Below are 14,996 nucleotides of genomic sequence, written 5' to 3'. Positions count from 1 at the left end.
ATCTAGCAGAAATCATAAAATCATAGAATATCAGGATTGGAAGGGGCCTTAGGAGGTCATCTAGTCCAACCCCCTGCTCAAAGCAGGACCAATCCTCAACTAAATCATCCCAGCCAGGCCTTTGTCAAGCCTGACAAATAGATGCCAAAAGAATCAAGAAGGTGTAGCATATCATTCATCATTGAATTCTAAGAGCAAAAGCACATCCATCTTATTTTATACAGTGTTGGTCTGATCCTGAGGGAAGATGATCCTTCTTAAATGATGATCCTGGTTTTCTCTCAAAAAGGTTAATTCTAGGAAGCCTTTACAATCCAAGTGGAGGTCATTCTAATTTTTTCAAAGACACTGCCAACATCCTTTGTAATATAAAAGATATTCTTGTACTAAAGGGAGGCGATTGAAATACTATCCTAGAAAGACATCTGGACAAATCCAATTACGTAAGACTCAGCTTCAAAACACAATAGGCCAGCCATCATTATTAATTAATGAATTTTATTTAAAAGATATATGGAGACTGAGACACGCCGAGGAGCATGGCTATACTTATTTCTGTATAGTACATTCATCTTACTCCTAGAATTGACTTTTTCTTTTCTATCTGATTCTAGCATGCCTAGAAGTAGCTATTGATATGCTAATTTTGTATCATATGCCAATTATATTCACCATAGATGCTGGTTACACTTCACTGAAGTCTTCTAGGTGGGAAGCTGAATACTCTGCTACTAAAAGATGCAAAAATTTATTGCATAGTTGATTCAGTCAACTATAACTTCATATGAGAAAATAAGGACTCGGTTGCCTGAGTTACCATCTTTTGAGAAGCTCTGAAAGCTACTGCGTGGATGCTAAAGTATACCTCCCAAAAGGAGAGAGACTCAAGTTACCAGACTCTGGCCAAGGAAATAGACGATTTGGAGAGAATGCACAAGACTGACCCAAATAGTGAATAACTCCTGTGTTCCCTAATCTGCTCCAAATATAGATCTAATAAATGCTTATCAAGCCAAATTGAATTTACACTTGACGGACAAACAAAGACATTTATGAATGAGGAAGATAAAGGTGGTAAACTGCTTGCCAGAAGACTTAAGATGGAACTATCCAGTAACAATATTTCTTCCATATTACAAGGAGATGGGAGTGTCATCTTTGAACTAATAGATATAAATAACCACTTAAAGCAATTCTGTCAAGCTTTTATATAAATCAGACAACCAGTTTGACACTAACAGATTTGATCATTTTGTTGAAGACTTGCCTTTTAATACCCTAACTTCAGAACAAAAGTTGTTTTTTGACAAAGATTTCTCAACACGAGATTGAACACGCTATAAAAAAATTAATTCTGGCAAGGCTCCAGGAATGGATGACACATGGTAATTTTGTAAATTACAAAACACATTGTAATCCGTTATCTTCTATTCTTTCAAAGGTCTTCCCTGGAACCGTCCAAAAAGAAGCTATGTCTAGTGAAATGACAACTGCTTTATTTATTTTAATACTGAAGAAGATCAAAGACAGTTGCAACTGTATCAGCTTCTGCCCATATCTGTCGAATACAGATTGCAAAATAACTATAAAAATTTTTGCTACATAACTGAACACCATCATCCCATCAGGCTGGTTTCATTAAAGGAAGATTGGCTGGTGATAGTAGGAGAAAAATTACTCAATCCAGCAAGCTCATAAGTTAAAAATTTCCTCTATAGCGTTATCTCTAGATGCTGAGAAGGTCTTTGGCAGGGTTGAATGGATTTATCCAATGGCTGTTCTTTTTAAAAAAAAAATAAATAAATAAACAAAAAAAATTGAATTTGGTCCAATATTCCTGAACTGGATTAGTGTATTATACAACTCTCCCTTGTCAACTAATGGATTTTTTTCTCCAGGATTTCAACTAGAAAAAAGGACAACAGAGTTGTCCTCTGTCTTCTCTCCTTTTTAATCTCTCTTGAAACACTGCTGTGTACGTTATCAGTTTTCCGCCATTCAAGGTATGAACTGAGAAGAACAAAATCAGTTTATATGCTGATGACATTTTTGTACTTTTTGAAGAATCCATCCTCATCTGTGCCATAATTGATGTAGTTGACATTTTTGGAGAGATCTCTGGTTTTCTCATTAATTGGAATGAATCACAAGCAATGGGTATATCCAAAAGATTAGACCCTTCTCAATTTCAGTATTCTCAATTTCAAATATACATGGAAATCACTTACTAATGTGTTAAGATTTGTCCTAATCTTCTGAAAATTGTTTCTATAAGTATGCACTATATAGTTAAACTTCCAAGGTTGTAGCGAGATGGCGTCTTGTCCTGTCATCTTTACTGAGGAGAATAGAAGTAGCCAAAATGAATGTTTTCCCAGGATTGACTTATATGGTTAGCCTCTTGCCTTTCAAAATCTTTCCCATGCCCTTTGTTCAAATAAAAATAGGTGTATTATGAAGTTTAAATGGGATAAAAAATTGCTTCCTGGGTGTCACAAGACCCTGAAATCCTGGGCAACTGGAGGTATGGTATTGCCAGATTTGTATTTATATTATCCAGCATTCCAGATACCTTCTATCATAAGGTGGTTCACATCCAGTGGTGGCTTATACCATTTGGAGTCTATCCATACCCCTAAGGAAAAATCCAGTCTTGCTTCTACGTGGGGCATACTGCAATACGTTACAGCACCCAGTCTTACTTATCCTCTGTATCACTATAGGATAACCCGTGCCTCAGGATCAGGGCCAACTCCATACTTAAGACCATTTGGATAGAAAAAGGATTAACAAAAATTGAAGATGATCAACTGATTTTCTATTACATGTGTAACAAATACCAGCCACTGCTGTCTCTCAGTTCCTTCTTTCAGTGACTATGCTCAAGGATTTATACACTGATAGGGAACAATTGGTCTGTTTAACTCTCTCTCCTCTAGGTGAACAAGTTAAGAAATATGGAAACAAGTCACTGTGTAGGAATTACTTCTAGATGGCTTAATGTTTTGCAGTATCCTCGCAGTATCCTCTGAGTCTCAAAGAAAATTGGAAAAAACTTAGCCTTACTATCTCAACAGAAATCTGGAAAGATAACTGGCTTAATGTGAAAGATACTTCAAGTCCCTGCTATTCTTCCAGAGCAAGATATTAAACAGGTGTTACTGTACTCCAGACTCTTTAAGGGTAGATTAGCAATGTAGAGTGAGTGTTGGAGACAATACCAACTTTTCGCACATCCTCTAAACCTCTCAAACACATGTTACGGAATATTATATACAGTGTTCTCTCAAAAACATTGTCACTATTTTCCCTTCTCCAAGCTTGTGTATTTTAGGAGTGCTGGATGAGTTGGAACTATTAGTTAACATTAAGAAATGGTTTGTAGTAACTATTCTAGTGGCCAGAAGTTACTTTTAGAAAATCTGCAATTTCCACTTCATACGCAGGCTGGCTGAGTGAGCTCTCTGCTACCTGCATTCATGGAAAAAAAAAAATGACTCTATCTAATAGAAACACTTGGAAAAAATATGAGGATGTGTAGTCACACATGAAAATACTGCATACCTTTTGAAGTTTAGTACATATTAGATGCTAATATTTGTAGACCGTGTTCTCACTTATTTATCTATTTAGTCACTGCGTGACCTTTTTGAGTTCAGGATTTTTTTGTTTTGTTTTGGTGTTTAATTAATTTTTTTTAACAGGTTTAACAAATTATGAACATTGAACTTTAAATGCTAGTTCTTCCTTGTGTGTGTTTTTTTTGTTTCATTATATGCTTTCTTTGCATAAAAACCATAAAGATAAAGTTTAAAAATAAAGTCAAGACAAATTGAGTTTTTGCTGCTTGATAGTCTGCTTCAAACTGCTTCAAATAGTTACATTTCAATGTATTTTTCATTCTGGATAATTTTCTAACTTTCAAGACTGACTCTTTCTACTAGTTTTAAAGTGAAGTTCTGGTTTCTAATAGCTTGTGAAAATAAGTATTTCCCTTTTGTATTTGTAGCGAGGTCTACTTGAGGTTCTTTATGATATATTTCGCCTTCCTCTCCCTGTTGTGACAGAAGAATTCATAGAAGCACTTCTGAGTGTAGGTAGGTATTAAGAATCAATGCACAGTACAGGTTATCCGACTTATTTATTTCTTCTAAAATTTGAGTCCTTTGGGGTTTTCCGTGCCACAGTAAATCATGTCAATATTGACAATTTCATCATTTAATTTGCTTTTAAAAAATACTTGTTTAAAAATTGGCTTGTTTTCAGCTGTTGATTACTTTCAAATGTATCACCCATATTCTGGCTTTTGTTGATTTTATTACTACATCATCTGTAAAAGTAGTACAGGAGATTTCCTGGGGGGCAATTAATCTTAAAGGACACCAGTAAATGTGTTGCTGTAGGTTAATAGGATACTTTGACTGTAGAGAAGGAGTTACCAGAAGTTAGAGTCACAGAAATCTATAGTTGATATCTATTATTGGGAGGGTGGGGAATGTTGTCGGATTATATCCTATCCTATTAAGTTTTAGTAGGCTAATTATAGTTTCAAGGAACATCACCTCTGAAATGTGTCATTGCTACTAATATTATTTAAAGGTATTATTACCCATGACAACCTGTAGCTAGCACTTTGACTGTTAAAACAGTGTTTTAAAGTAATCTTTGATTTTTCTAAACATCTAATTTTCAATAGTTTTCTTTTTGTTGCATTTTTTCCACACAGCAAATAGACTTCGCAGCGCCTTTACAAATATACTTCCCTACCTACAGCCAGGCAGATTACAAACATCAGAACTCACTTTCCTATGTTGTGATTGTTACACCAGCTACTGCACTTAACTGCCAGAGCAACATAGAAGTGCTGTTATTAAGTAATACATTGAGAGTTCTAATTTTAATATTTAGCACTTATCATTAATGTTTAATTTCTAAATACCCAATATGTCTGCCTTTGATTAGTACATAATTAACAAACATTGTATGTTTACTATGATATAGGAACTCTCATCCGTACTGCAGATTTTCCATAATCCCCTTGAGGTGGATGTGTGAAGCTGCAGCGTCAGATGTGATGCTAGTTTTATGTCAGTAGAAGCCACGCTCTCCTGCAACTCTGTAGAAGCAGCCCCTCCTTTGTTTTTCACTGCAGGAGTATGCACCGGGGAGGAAGGACAGAGGACAGCCTCTCCCTTCTACCCTGCAGTAGTGTGCAGTTTTCCCAGCCTCAGAAGTTAAATCTTGGGCAGAGTTGCTGACTAAAGCTTGGTCTAAATTACAAAATTCTGTTGTATGAACATGGGGGCTGAACACTGTTTAGCAGTCAGTGTATAGTAGAACAAATCATACTCATATAATTAGCAATACTACTTCTCTGCAATCTGAGAACTGGTGTTCATGTAATATACATTCTAAGTTTTAAGTCTCTTTCAGTTGATCCAGTAAAAGATATTACCTCAGCCACCTTGTGTGTCTCATATTAAGTTTTAGTTAATCTAAATTATGATATTTGCTAATAACAAGTTCAGTGCTATATTAAAGTGAAGAATGTGAAAATCATATTTGTACTGTTTTGGTCTACACTTGAGATTAGAAGAAATAAAACCACTTGCTGCTAATGTAATGAATAATTTACTCTAATAAATGCAACTGCAGGTATTAAAATGACCCTTTAAAGTTAAATGTTACAATTACTGGTGTCCACATTTTTCTTGCTCTAGATCCAGGTCGGTTTCAGGACTGTTGGAGACTTTCTGATGGTTTTGTAGCAGCTGAATCTAAAACTATATTACCCCATCGAGCCAGATCAAGGTAGCATTTTGTAACTGAAACTGGATGATTGTTGTGGTGTTTGTGACACAAGCTGTATTGTTTTCTAACTTTTGTAATGAGAAATAAAAATAGAAGAAGAAACTACACATTTTACATTGTGTGCATGGTTTGTTTGGTTTTTTTTTTAGACCTGACCTCATGGATAATTATTTGGCTTTGGTGCTTTCGGCTTTTATTACTAATGGACTTTTAGAAGTAAGTACAGAGTTTAAGTTAGAATTATCATTTCCTCAAAATAATAATAAAATATGTATACATTAAATGCAGCTATTTCAGTAAATTTTTACTTATCTTTAAGGGTCTGGTTGAGGTAATTACAAGCAGTGATGACCATGTGTCTGTTAGAGCAACAATCCTGTTAGGAGAACTTTTGCACATGGTAAGTCAGGGTTTATTGTTCATTGTAGATAGGATTGGTAGTGTCACATATTGTTAAGATTGCCTTAACCATGAGACCAACTTTTCTCTTCCTGCAGTCTTTTGTTTCATTCACTACACACCTTACAACTTCTGCAACAAATAAAGGGGGAGGGAGGAGTGCTACGGAGAAATCTTCATTATGCAACGTTTTTCATCCCAGAGCAGGTCCATCCTGTGTGCTGAATGAGGCAAAGGCACTATGGAAAAAATAATATGTAATTAAAGACTTTGTCATAATGCATACACCCATGGCGAGTGCAGGCAGTGGGGGGGTGTGTGTGTGAAGGGGGAGTGAGTAAATTATGGTTTGATAGGCAACCCTGCATTCTAGTATTTTCTGATATTTTGGTGCTTGACTTTGAATCTTAATAATGTTCTTATGACATAGATTTTTGTGTGTAGGCCTTTAAAATTTATTCTGACTGTATTAAATTCTTTGCCATCCGAACGATAGGGGTTTGATCTTATTTCAACAGCTGAAGAAATATTTTTGTGCACTTCCATAGTTGTGGCATCTGCAACAACATTTTTGGCAGCCAAATGTTGAGAGTATCCCAAAGGGTCACTAGCAACTGAAAACCTCTCAATTCTGTTTCATATTTTTTCCTGAGTATTGTAACAAATATCATCATGGACTACTACAGTTGAAAGGAGTATTTTTTGCTGTCTTTCAGTTTGTTGACTTTGGGCATTTGACAACATTTTGTATTATCATTTTCACGGTTTAATTTGATTGTAAAACCACAAGTTAACAGGAGACTTCAGAGGCAAGTGCAGTCTCTAGAACTATTTTAAATGCCTTTTAACAAATGTTGTATATTTCACAGTTGTCTTTTTAGTAAAAAAGGATTATTGTAACAGGAATCTGTAATCATGTATAAGAAAGTGTTCTAACATAGAGCTGTCTTATATGAAAAGAGTAAATGGAGCCATATTGTATCATTGTTTTGCATAGGAAAGTTCTGTTAAAGTCCGTGGGATTTTTGTGTGCTGATTGCTTGTGGAATATGGCCAAAAAAGTGTAATATTGATGAATAGCTGGACCTAGTTTTTAATAACAAATGTATCTCTTTCAGGCAAACACAATCCTTCCTCATTCACATAGCCATCACTTGCACTGCTTACCAACGCTAATGAATATGGCAGCATCATTTGATATCCTGAAGGAGAAAAGACTGTAAGCATATTACGTTGTACTAAGATACTGAGAATGTGTGAACATATACAATATATATTTATTACAGTAAAAACTGCTGGTTTTTTAACAAGTGTGCATACATAAATGTGTTTTGACCCTTACTGGATTTATGTCTGTAGTTATTAATGGTTAGTACATATATGCAGTACAGGTAAATATTGTTTCAGTGTACAGTGTATAAGTTCCAAGTTGCAATATAGTGACCATAATTAATTCTGAAATTCAGACAGAATTGGAAGAAAGATTTTGATATGAGCAAGTTTGTCATATCAAAATTACTTTGCATCAGGTATTAAAAGAATTATTTTTATGAGGCAGTTCATATTACTAAGAAGAGATCTTAATAATAATAATGTAAATTAATATCTGACCAACAGTATGAACCACATTACTTGAGGTGTGTTCTGAATTTTGTCTCCTTTAACTCTAGCTATATTAATTAGTAATTTATCAAATTTATGAAGCATTAATAGGAAAACTGAAGAGCAATGTTAGACTTTCTGTCTGAAAACTCAGGAACTAGAAATGAAAATGCTCAGTCTCAGAAAGATGGACTGTCCAAGAGACTGTGATTTAAAAAACCCAGAGAAATAGCTTCTATCTTCTGCTACAGCTTCTTTTGTTTGAGGCTTCCACTAATTTTCAAAATGTTTCTTATACTGTAGGTCTGTTTAAACATGAGGTGCAAACAAAGCAGAAGCTTCAAACAATTACCACTGCATTTGATGGAGCAGACATACTGTATTTGCTAGTAGTTACACACCAATCATAGTTTTTTGTCTGGCACTGTCACAATAATGAAATGAGAGCTATATACCAGCAATACTGACTAAAACTAAATTTCTATAAAAGCCATTTATTCCTCACAGTAAATATGAAAGAAGAAAATTAATTAAATGTTTACGATTTTTTTTACTGAAATTTCACTTTTTTGCAGTTCAATTTCAGAAGAGTGAATTTTTGCATCTAGGGCAGAAGTCAGATTAATTTTATTTGTTCCAAATTTCTATAAATTGCCTATCCATAACTCTAGGTGCTTTTACGTTATTGAGTATGCTTCAGTATTGTCCTCTACAAAGCTAAACAATTTTGTAGTAAATTGTGCAAAATATTGTTGTCATTATTTGCGATGGCTCAGGTTATTCTCAGTATTATTTTTGATCTGGCTTTTCAAATTTGTATCTGGTGGTGATAAAACCAGGAAAGAAATTCCTTGATATTTTACTTTCTCTGTTGTGTTTTTAATGATAATCGCTGAATTATTTTTAAACTACTGTTGTAAAATTTCTGGTGCTATGTTGATGGCTGTAGGTGGTATCATAAATACTAAAAATAATAAAGGTTTCTGTGACTACACCTCTACCCTGATATAACACGGTCCTCGGGAGATGACAAATCTCACCACTTCACAGGTGAGACCGCGTTATATAGAACTTGCTTTGGCCCCCCCCCCGTTCCTTGTTCCCTGACCGCCCCCGCCAGAGACCCCTGTCCCTAATCACCCCCAGGACCCCACCCTCTACCCAACCCCCCTGCTCCCTGTCCCCTGACTGCTCCAACCCTATCCACACCCCTTGCCCCCTGACAGGCGCTCACCGGCAGCGGCGGGAAGCAGAGCAACGCTGCCCCAGCCCACTCCACTCCGCCACCTCCCAGCCGCAGCACTCCGCTTCCCGCCTGTGGGGGGGTTGGGGAAAGGACACCCCCCCACCGTGCACTCACCTGCTGCAGCCCTCTCCGCTTTCCTTGCCCCAGCCCCGTGTCGCTGAGGGGGGTTGGGGAAAGGTCCTCTGCGGCGGGAAGCGGAGAGGAGCAGGCTGGGGCCGGGCTGCTCCGCTTCCGCCACTGCTGGTGAGTGCGGGAGGGATCCCTCCCCCGAATGACAAGGTTGGGGCCGGGCCGAGGGAAGCTGAGCTGGCTGCTCCCAGCCCCCCACTAATACCACGGGGCACTCTGGGATTGTGGGGCCCTCAAAAGTGCCCCCCCCACAGCTCCTGCCTCCCAGACCCTGGTGGGGGGGGGGATGCCCCTGGCTGCCCCAGAGACCCTCTGCCCCTTATCCAACCCCTCAGGCCTGGCCCGGCACCCTTAACACGCTGCTCAGAGCAGCGTGTCAGAGCTTTACCGCATTGTGTGCGAACCTGTGTTATATCGGGGTAGAGGTGTATTTCGAAGGTGTTATTGAAAGGCTTGAGTACAATTTGGCAAGGATGTTAACTCATAACTAAGTTGTACATATTGGGGGTGAGGGAGGATTCTTTTTTATGTGGTTATAATTCTGCCTATATTTCTTTTGCATTGCGAGAGTAGTTAGTATGAAGAAAGCCATAGAAAGTCTTAGTGGTGACACATTTGTGAAAGTATAAGTATTACATGTCTAAAAATTCTGCTGAAAGTTTAAAAAAAAAAAAAAATCCACAAAATGGTTTTCATATAAATGTTGGCATATTAAAAGAAGTGGTAAAATTCTAATTTTAATCTGTTAACGTTAGACTTAAGTGGATGCCAGGGAAGGAATAGAAGAACTGTAGCAATAACTGGTAACTTTCACACTTGGTTAGGACAGTGGGTGAGGAAAGGAACTGAAGAGTAGAAATGGCACACCTCCCTCCACACTGGTTTGACTTACCTTTAGATTACAATTTTTCTGCTTCTTGGCCCCTCTGAAAATAATTCAAAGGGTCAAAGAAGTCCTTAGCCACTTAACTCCATTTCTCCCTACCTGTCTCTACTGAAGAAACGTAGTCTTAGGGTATGTCTACACTATGAAATTAGGGCGAATTTATAGAAGTCAGTTTTTTAGAAATCGGTTTTTTATATTCGAGTGTGTGTGTGTGTCCACGGAAAATGCTCTAAGTGCATTAAGTGCATTAACTCGGCGGAGTGCTTCCACAGGACCGAGGCAAGCGTCGACTTCCGGAGTGTTGCACTGTGGGTAGCTATCCCACAGTTCCCGCAGTCTCCGCTGCCCATTGGAATTCTGGGTTGAGATCCCAATGCCTGATGGGGCTAAAACATTGTTGCGGGTGGTTCTGGGTACATATCGTCAGGCCCCCGTTCCCTCCCTCCCTCCGTGAAAGCAGCAGCAGACAATCGTTTCGCACCTTTTTTCTTGAGTTACCTGTGCAGACGCCATACCACGGCAAGCCTGGAGCCCGTTCAGGTAACCGTCACCGTATGTCTCTTGGGTGCTGGCAGACGTGGTACTGCATTGCTATACAGCAGCAGCAACCCATTGCCTTGTGGCAGCAGACGGTACAATAGGACTGGTAGCCCTCATCGTCATGTCCGAGGTTCAGGGACCTGGGCAGACATGGGCGCAGGGACTACATTAGAAGTGACTTGACCAGGTCATTCTCTTTAGTCCTGCAGTCAGTCCTATTGAACCATCTTATGGTGAGCAGGCAGGCAATACGGATTGCTAGCAATCCTATTGTACCATCTTCTGCCGGGCAGGCAAGAGATGAGGATGGCTAGCCTTCTGCACCGTCTGCTGCCAGCCAAAGATGTAAAAGATAGATGGAGTGGATCAAAACAAGAAATAGACCAGATGTGTTTTGTACTCATTTGCTTCCCCCCTCCCCTGTCTAGGGGATTCATTCCTCTAGGTCACACTGCAGTCACTCACAGAGAAGGTGCAGCGAGGTAAATCTAGCCATGTATCAATCAGAGGCCAGACCAACCTGCTTGTTCCAATAAGAACAATTACTTAGGTGCACCATTTCTTATTGGAACCCTCCGTGAAGTCCTGCCTGAAATACTCATTGATGTAAAGCCACCCCCTTTGTTGATTTTAATTCCCTGTAAGCCAACCCTGTAAGCCATATTGTCAGTCGCCCCTCCCTCCGTCAGAGCAACGGCAGACAATCGTTCAGCGGCTTTTTTCTGTGCGGACGCCATACCAAGGCAAGCATGGAGGCCGCTCAGCTCACTTTGGCAATTAGGAGCACATTAAACACCACATGCATTATCCAGCAGTATATGCAGCACCAGAACCTGGCAGAGCGATATCGGGCGAGGAGGCGACGTCAGTGCGGTCACGTGAGCGATCAGGACATGGACACAGATTTCTCTGAAAGCATGGGCCCTGCCGATGCATGCATCATGGTGCTAATGGGGCAGGTTCATGCTGTGGAACGCCGATTCTGGGCTCGGGAAACAAGCACAGACTAGTGGGACCGCATAGTGTTGCAGGTCTGGGACGATTCCCAGTGGCTGCGAAACTTTCGCATGCCTAAGGGCTCTTTCATGGGACTTTATGACTTGCTTTCCCCTGCCCTGAAGCGCATGAATACCAAGATGAGAGCAGCCCTCACAGTTGAGAAGCGAGTGGCGATAGCCCTGTGGAAGCTTGCAACGCCAGACAGCTACCGGTCAGTTGGGAATCAATTTGGAGTGGGCAAATCTACTGTGGGGGCTGCTGTGATGCAAGTAGCCACCGCAATCAAAGATCTGCTGATATCAAAGGTAGTGACCCTGGGAAATGTACAGGTCATAGTGGATGGCTTTGCTGCAATGGGATTCCCTAACTGTGGTGGGGCCATAGACGGAACCCATATCCCTATCTTGGCACTGGAGCACCAAGCCGGCAAGTACATAAACCGCAAGGGGTACTTTTCAATAGTGCTGCAAGCTCTGGTCGATCACAAAGGACGTTTCACCAACATCAACGTGGGATGGCCGGGAGGGGTACATGACACTCGCATCTTCAGGAACTCTGGTCTGTTTCAAAAGCTGCAGGAAGGGACTTTCTTCCCAGACCAGAAAATGACTGTTGGGGCTGTTGAAATGCCTATAGTTATCCTTTGGGACCCAGCCTACCCCTTAATGCTATGGCTCATGAATCCGTACACAGGCAGCCTGGACAGTAGTCAGGAGCTGTTCAACTACAGGCTGAGCAAGTGCAGAATGGTGGTAGAATGTGCATTTGGACGTTTAAAGGCGCGCTGGCGCAGTTTACTGACTCGCTTAGACTTCAGTGAAACAAATATTCCCACTGTTGTTACTGCTTGCTGTGCGCTCCACAATATCTGTGAGAGTAAGGGGGAGACGTTTATGGCGGGTTTGGAGGTTGAGGCAAATCGCCTGGCTGCTGGTTACGCGCAGCCAGACACCAGGGCGGTTAGAAGAACACAGGAGGGTGCGGTACGCATCAGAGAGGCTTTGAAAACCAGTTTCATGACTGGCCAGGCTACGGTGTGAAAGTTCTGTTTGTTTCTCCTTGATGAAACCCCCCGCCCCTTGGTTCGCTCTACTTCCCTGTAAGCTAACCACCCTTCCCTCCTCCCTTCGATCACCGCTTGCAGAGGCAATAAAGTCATTGTTACTTCACATTCATGCATTCTTTATTAATTCATCACACAAATAGGGGGATGACTACCAAGGTAGCCCAGAAGGGGTGGTGGAGGAGGGAAGGAAAATGCCACACAGCACTTTAAAAGTTTACAACTTTAAAATTTATTGAATGACAGCCTTCTGTTTTTTGGGCAATCCTCTGTGGTGGAGTGGCTGGATGGCCGGAGGCCCCCCCCACCACGTTCTTGCGCGTCTGGCTGTGGAGGCTATGGAACTTGGGGAGGAGGGCGGTTGGTTACACAGGGGCTGTAGTGGCAGTCTGTGCTCCAGCTGCCTTTGCTGCAGCTCAGCCATGCACTGGAGCATACTGGTTTGATCTTCCAGCAGCCTCATCACTGAATCCTGCCTCCTCTCATCACGCTGCCGCCACATTTGAGCTTCAGCCCTCTCTTCAGCCCGCCACTTACTCTCTTTAGCCCGCCACCTCTCCTCCCGGTCATTTTGTGCTTTCCTGCACTCTGACATTATTTGCCTCCATGCATTCGTCTGTGCTCTGTCAGTGTGGGAGGACAGCATGAGCTCAGAGAACATTTCATCACGAATGCGTGTTTTTTTTTTTTCTTTCTAATCTTCACTAGCTTCTGGGAAGGAGAAGATCCTGTGATCATTGAAACACATGCAGCTGATGGAGGAAAAAAAAGGGACAGTGGTATTTAAAAAGACACATTTTTATAAAACAGTGGCTACACTCTTTCAGGGTAAACCTTTCTGTTAACATTACATACATAGCACATGTGCTTTCGTTACAGGGTCGCATTTTGCCTCCCCCCACCGCGTGGCTACCCCCTCAACCCTAACCCTCCCCATGGCTAACAGCGGGGAACATTTCTGTTCAGCCACAGACAAACAGCCCAGCAGGAACGGGCACCTCTGAGTGTCCCCTGAAGAAAGGCTCCCTATTTCAACCAGGTGACCATGAATGATATCTCACTCTCCTGAGGATAACACAGAGAGATAAAGAACGGATGTTGTTTGAACACCAGCAAACATACACTGCAATGCTTTGTTGTACAGTGATTCCCGAGTACATGTTACTGGCCTGGAGTGGTAAAGTGTCCTACCATGGAGGACGCAATAAGGCTGCCCTCCCCAGAAACCTTTTGCAAAGGCTTTGGGAGTACATCCAGGAGAGCCGCGAATGCCAGGGCAAATTAATCCTTTCACATGCTTGCTTTGAAACCATGTATAGTATTTTAAAAGGTACGCTCACCGGAGGTCCCTTCTCCGCCTGCCGGGTCCAGGAGGCAGCCTTGGGTGGATTCGGGGGGTACTGGCTCCAGGTCCAGGGTGAGAAACAGTTCCTGGCTGTCAGGAAAACCGGTTTCTCCGCTTGCTTGCTGTGAGCTATCTACAACCTCATCATCATCATCTTCTTCTTCGTCCCCAAAACCTGCTTCCGTGTTGCCTCCATCTCCATTGAAGGAGTCAAACAACACGGCTGGGGTAGTGGTGGCTGAACCCCCTAAAATGGCATGCAGCTCATCATAGAAGCGGCATGTTGGGGGCTCTGACTCGGAGCAGCCGTTTGCCTCTCTGGTTTTCTGGTAGGCTTGCCTCAGCTCCTTAAGTTTCACGCGGCACTGCTTCGGGTCCCTGTTATGGCCTCTGTCCTTCATGCCCTGGGAGATTTTGACAAAGGCTTTGGCATTTCGAAAACTGGAATGGAGTTCTGATAGCATGGATTCCTGTCCCCATACAGCGATCAGATCCCGTACCTCCCGTTCAGTCCATGCTGGAGCTCTTTTGCAATTCTGGGACTCTATCATGGTCACCTCTGCTGATGAGCTCTGCATGGTCACCTGCAGCTTGCCACGCTGGCCAAACAGGAAATGAGATTCAAAAGTTTGCGGGCCTTTTCCTGTCTACCTGGCCAGTGCATCTGAGTTGAGAGTGCTGTCCAGAGCGGTCACAATGGAGCACTCTGGGATAGCTCCCAGAGGCCAATACCATCTAATTGTGTCCACAGTACCGCAAATTCGACCCGGCAGGGCTGATTTAAGCGCTAATCCACTTGTCAGGGGTGGAGTAAGGAAATCGATTTTAAGAGCCCTTTAAGTCGAAATGAAGGGCTTCATCGTGTGGACGGGTGCAGGTTTACATCGATTTAATGCTGCTAAATTCTACCTAAAGTCCTAGTGTAGACCAGGGCTTACTGATATTGCATCTGTTATATCTGGGGACCCTGACCCTG

At 41.6% G+C, this 14,996-nt stretch overlaps 1 protein-coding gene across 5 annotated transcripts in view; it reads left to right on the top strand.

Annotated features, from left to right (window-relative positions):
- Nucleotides 1-14,996, top strand: part of RICTOR (RPTOR independent companion of MTOR complex 2) — a 183,309-nt gene that overhangs the window by 115,371 nt on the left and 52,942 nt on the right. For all 5 annotated transcript variants that reach the window (XM_043547431.1, XM_037902702.2, XM_037902705.2 and 2 more), the window contains 5 exons: nt 4,010-4,097; nt 5,721-5,811; nt 5,961-6,027; nt 6,131-6,211; nt 7,329-7,429. In XM_043547431.1, the coding sequence (XP_043403366.1) occupies nt 4,010-4,097; nt 5,721-5,811; nt 5,961-6,027; nt 6,131-6,211; nt 7,329-7,429 (428 nt within the window). The remainder of the gene's footprint in view (nt 1-4,009; nt 4,098-5,720; nt 5,812-5,960; nt 6,028-6,130; nt 6,212-7,328; nt 7,430-14,996) is intronic.

The sequence above is a fragment of the Chelonia mydas genome, chromosome 5 (genome assembly GCF_015237465.2).
Source record: "Chelonia mydas isolate rCheMyd1 chromosome 5, rCheMyd1.pri.v2, whole genome shotgun sequence".
Lineage (NCBI taxonomy): Eukaryota > Metazoa > Chordata > Testudines > Cheloniidae > Chelonia > Chelonia mydas.
The sequence above is the reverse complement of the archived record's forward strand: the minus strand, read 5'-3'. Positions and strand labels throughout refer to the sequence as shown.